At 42.0% G+C, this 5,574-nt stretch overlaps 1 protein-coding gene across 9 annotated transcripts in view; it reads right to left on the bottom strand.

The window, feature by feature from the left end:
* Positions 1-5,574, bottom strand: part of LOC102387833 (aspartyl/asparaginyl beta-hydroxylase-like) — an 86,515-nt gene that overhangs the window by 18,238 nt on the left and 62,703 nt on the right. For 8 of the 9 annotated variants that reach the window (XM_025198498.1, XM_025198497.1, XM_025198500.1 and 5 more), the window contains 2 exons: positions 2,431-2,475; positions 1,152-1,187 (listed from right to left, as the gene is read on the bottom strand). The exons of the other annotated variant lie outside the window; for it this stretch is intronic. In XM_025198498.1, the coding sequence (XP_025054283.1) occupies positions 1,152-1,187; positions 2,431-2,475 (81 nt within the window). The remainder of the gene's footprint in view (positions 1-1,151; positions 1,188-2,430; positions 2,476-5,574) is intronic. 9 annotated transcript variants of the gene reach the window in all.

Below are 5,574 nucleotides of genomic sequence, written 5' to 3'. Positions count from 1 at the left end.
GAAAGAGTGCTATATCTTCATTTTAGCCATTAGCTCAGTATTAAAAGGCAGTCTCAAGGGAGGTAAAATATGAGGATTTGAACCCAGTCATCCATTCTTCAAGCTGAGAGTATTCCAGTAATCCTTGTTGCTTGCTTCAATCACTAAGCTATTATAAAATAAGTTAAAGATCATCTTAACCTACTTCTGCAGCCAAGTTTTGGAAGAGTAAACTAGTTTTCTACATCCAAGGGATGATTTAAAGTACCTAATTGGTGGAGAGGGTTCAGCTCTATGATTCCTAGCACCCCATAAATGCCTAACTCAGTACTGAAAAACAGGTATTTAAAATGCTAGATATTAGTGGCGTTTTAGACATATTTAAGGCTTTCCTTATTGGCTATCTTGGGTATCTCCCATGACTCAGCAGGCTGGTTACTGTAAAACCTATTTGGAGGTGTCTAATTCCCCCTTCAGCTCTTTGGTTTTGTGAATTCAATTCTATAAATTAAGGCTGCTTGCAGACATTGGGGGGAGCAGGGTGGAGAGGGTGGAAGAGAGAGACTGCTTTACTGAAAACAGCAGCACATTACTAAGACCCAACTCTGCAGTGTCTGTATAGATCAGGAGCTTCAGCAGTACTTTTTGGCTACCAGATAAAAGCTCCAAAAAAGCCCTACTAAAGCACTTGATCTATACAGATGCTGCAGCGCCAGGTTGAAATAATGCATTAATTTCTGAACTTGAGCTGGGCTTGGTACAGGAGCATGCCAAATTCAAAGTTAAGTGCAGTATGTTTGTTTTTTTCACATCTGCAAGCAGCCTAAGTGCCTGAAGATTAGATGCAACACCCAAGCGCCCTCCTAAATGTAAGTATTTATTTTTAAATAAGGAAACAGCAATTTGAATAGAACAATTTAAGTTAGTTCTTACTCTTGAAAATTATGTTGTTAGCACCCATTTTTTTTTGTAATTTCCTTGTAATAAATATGTAAGTATGTGCAAAACTCAAATAATATATTTCAATTGAGCAACACCATTAAAATTACATTTTCAAAAGATACCTTTTGAGAGGGAAAATGGGCTTATAAAAAACAGTGAATTATTAACATGACAGAAAATGTAATCTTTATTATGACCAATATTTTCAATAAAGATGATGGCTGTTATACCATGTTCTTCATTGTAGTCTTCCTGTATCATGTCTTCTGTAAAAATTAAATGAATGTTCAAGTCAGAATTTTAGGGGTAACAAAACAACTAAAAATAATCCAAGAAAGTATCCAAGATCAACATGATTTATTCAAAAATAAAATTCATAAATGCTTTAAAAGTATTATTGAGAACCTAATTCAGGCTTAGGGGTGTTGGTTGTAGCCATGTTGGTCTAAAGGACATGGGGCAGACAAAGTTCTTTGGGTAAATCTGATATCTTTTATTAGACCAACTAAAATAGTTGGAAAAATTCTTTTTTGCAAGCTTTCAGGTACAAACACTAGGCCTGTGCAAGTAGGCAGCTATTCGATCTGGCTTCGGATGCCAGGGATCCGATCCGGAGCAACGGACTGGGTTTCCGCTTTGATCTGGCTGAATTGGCTCCGAAGCTTTGGAGCCACCTCAGAGATCCGGCCACAGCAGGGGCTACCATCCCTGCAGCTTTCATCCTGCTGCACCTTAACACGCACACAATGTCACCCATGTCACGAGTTTTGTTTGTCCACAGCTTGAGGTGCAGTTCTCCCCAAACCCCTTCACCGATCTGCTTGAAACTTGGCAGGCTTTGTGGCCTCACCAGGGGCTACCACACCTGCAGTTTTCACTCCCCTGTGCTGGACGTGACACAGACGTGACATGAGTTCTTTCAAGAATTTGGGGTGCCGTTCCCCCCGAACCCCTGCATTGATCTTATTGAAACTTGGCAGGCTTCATGCTCTCAGCAGGTTACCACCCCTGCAAATTTTATCCAAATTAGACAAAAAACAACAAAGTTATAGATGTTTCATTGATTCCCCATTATACCCTATGGCCGGATCTTCGAAGTGGCTCCGAAGCTTTTCCAAAGCGCTTCGGAAGCTCCAAACTGCTTTGGAAAGCCTAACAAAGTCAGTGCTTCAATCCGGACATGTTGCTTCGGATGCTGAAGCATCTGAAGCTTCTCTGGATTTGAAGCATGGTCCAAAGCCTCACACAGCCCTAACAAACACCTTACTTCAGGCAGAGGGAGCATATTTTACTTGGTCTAATAAAAGATATCAGACATACCCAAAGAACTTTGTCTGCCTAATTCAGGTTTAGGTTTATAACTACTTCATCAAAATAAAGTGTAATACATTATGTAAAGCTATAACAACCTTTCACTTGTGTATTAAAAAAAAAAGAGCCCCACACATAACCAAAACCCAGCTTTTTAAACCCAATGTGTAAAACAAACAAAAAAAAATTAGACAGTACCTGGGGGATATTCAATATTCTCTTCTATAAATGATTCAATGTCATCTAAAAAAAGAAGTACTTTTAGCATGCTGTATTTTGATTAATGAGTTGTTAAATAGCTCAGGAACGCAGGTGTAACCACATCATCTAGTATATCAATATTTATAAGAACAATTGAATATGCTGCTTAACAATGACTACTGAATTATAAAAAAATCCAGAATATACATCATGGTCGCATCCATCCATGATGAGCACAGCCATTTGGCAGCACCACACACGTGCACGTTCAGGCATTTCCTGTACTGCTACCTTGCAGCACGGGAGGATTTTTTGACCGTGGGAGATCCTAGGATCAAAAAAACCTGTGTGGAAAAAAAGTGGAGTGGTGCATGTGGCAGCAATGTGTGCCACCTAAAAGCAGAGTCTGGCCCGCCAGAGCCACACTCCAGCTGTCAGCCAGACTCCACGCTGCAGGATCAACAAGGCTGCAGCTTCCCCAGCCCCTGGGTGAGGCTGTTGGGGCCAACATAAATTGCTGGCCCTAGTCTCCCCTACCCACCCAGGGTAAATTGCTGCACACGAGAGGCCACGTGGCACAGGCGTTCCCCAGGGACAAGCAGCACTGGCACAACATGTGCTGCTGCTACTTGTCCCCAGGGAAACAAACATCCCTGCTTATCTAGACATACCCCCATGAGTCCTCAACCCGTTACTTATGCACATACTTAAAATAAAAAAACATGCCTGTCTCACTGAGGCTAGTTGAATTAGTCACCTAAGTAAAATTAAGCACATATTTTCAACAAGGGCACATACAATCCTCAGAGAGTTTTAAATGCAACTGCAAAGCAAAGAGCATTTGAAAAACTAAGAGAATACATGCACACAATTTTTACTTTTGATCAAAATATTGTTTTGACATATACCGCACATGATAATAAGGGGGAAAAAAAACAATTTAAAATAATGCTAAATGTTTTCCTTTTCTTCTGAGATGCTTGAAACAAGGTAAGAATTACTGCAAGACAAGGACAGTTAGACTAATGAAGTGAAGGGTTTTTTTTTGTTTTTTTTAAATGAGACTATAATTTTGGTTAACAGTGTGTTGACTTAACTTATGTATAGTATGCAGTACCATTCTGATGAATATAAAAACACTGTAGTGTATATTAAACATTAAAAACCGGCTCACATATTTTAAAATATAATTGTTAACTGGAATTCAAAGGAGGACACTCCTAGGGGAGCCTTGCATGAACTGTTCTTATAAATAATGCCAGCATCATTTAATGACAATAGCATGGAAGAAATATAATCTTTACTAATTAAACACAGACTAGTGGACTGGTGAAATGAAGACAAGTTATTTATATCAAGTAACTAAGATTCTCTAACACAGTGGGAGGCCAACCTTTTTAGCAAGTCACAGAATCATAGAAAACTAAGGTTGGAAGAAACCTCTGGTCCAACTCCCCAACCAGATCTTTCCAGCCAGGGCTTTGTTGAGCTGGGCCTTAAAAAAACTCCAAGGAGGGAGATTCGACCACCTCTCTAGGTTACCAGTTCTAGTGCTTCACCACGCTCCTAGTAAGAAAGTTTTTCCTAATATTCAACCAAAACTTCCCTTGCTGCAACTTGAGACCATTGGTCCTTGTTTTGTCATCTGCCACCACTGAGAACAGTCTAGCTCCATCCTCTTGGGAACCACCACCTTTCAGGTAGTTAAAGGCTGCTATCAAATCCCCTCTCAGTCTTCTCTTCTGCAGCATAAGCCCAGTTCCCTCAGCCTGCCTTCAGAAGTCATACACCCCAGCCCTCAAAACATTTTCACTGCCCTCTGTTGGACTCTCTCCAACTTGTCCACATCCTTTCAGTAGTGGGGGGCCTAACACTGAACACAGTACTTCCAGGGGTGTCCTTACCAGTGCCGAACAGAGGAGAAGAAGAATTATTTCCCTCAATCTGCTGCTAATGCTCCTACTAATGCAGCACAGTACGTTGTTAGCCTTCTTGGCAACAAGGGCACACACAAGCATGCTAGAACATACCATATTTTCTCACACAATGCCCCCCCACAAAAACACAAACATTGTTTTTGGAAGCAGAATGTACAAAGAACATATTTTTTACTGATTCGTGGCTGACTGTGACAGAGTGAGTCCTCTTGGGAACATAGTGTTTCCAGGAAATGGAGCGTTATGAATTTCCTGGTATGGCAGACTTCTAGACGCGTCCCATTTCTAGGACTGATTTTTGTCACACAAGGTTAGGCCCCAGGCCCTCACAAAGAACAACGGAAAGACAGTTACTTCTTTACTGTAAATAATTATTTATATAAGTTCCTGTAAACAAACTGTTGCTTCCACATTACAAGCCTCATCAATAACCAACAGCTCACTTGCTACTTTAGGCACAAGCTACAATGATCAGCCAAGGGTGCAGACAGAAGTAACTATGTTCACTAGGTGCCAGAAAGCCATTTACAGCCATGACCAAACAGAAATGCATGTCTGCAGACTGCTTTAAAAGGGCTCAATCCTGCAAAAATCTGAACCCTCATTGCATGAGGATTCAAATGAACATGGTCCAAAACAGCGTGCATTGTATCTGCAGAGCTCCCAGCCTGTCGCTGTTTTCAGAATGGACGGGGGAAAGGGAGCAGGAGGAGGTTGGTCTGGGTTTTTTTCAGCCAGCACCTGAGGGGGGCGGGGCAGGAAGGGCTCGAATCCACCCACCCCACCTTCCAGTGCCTTCTGGGAAAAACCACGAATGAACTCCCTCTGCCTCCCTTGCCCCACTCCCATTCTGAAACCAGTGTCTGGGCTGGGAGGGCGAGTGGCTTTGCTATGGAGACCAGGCTGTAGGTTCACAGCAGCAAGCATCCAGAATCCCCAACTCCTGGACCCATCAGCAAACTTCTGCTGGGTCCAGGGGATCATTGCAACTCATAGCGCTGCTTGCAAAGTGCTGAGTTGCAATGGGGAACTGCGCTGTCTGCACCTCAGTAGTTATGGCTGTGAGGATTAACACAAGACTCTGCCTATTTAGTTTGCCAAGCCATGTAAGTGGCAGCCATCTTGGTAGCAGCGTGGCATGCACCGCATCTCTTTTTTTGCAAAGAAAAGAGTTTTGCTGCTTAAAACACTCAATTTTGGAGAG

The sequence above is a fragment of the Alligator sinensis genome, unplaced genomic scaffold, assembly GCF_000455745.1.
Source record: "Alligator sinensis unplaced genomic scaffold, ASM45574v1 scaffold860_1, whole genome shotgun sequence".
Classification (NCBI taxonomy): domain Eukaryota; kingdom Metazoa; phylum Chordata; order Crocodylia; family Alligatoridae; genus Alligator; species Alligator sinensis.
The sequence above is the reverse complement of the archived record's forward strand: the minus strand, read 5'-3'. Positions and strand labels throughout refer to the sequence as shown.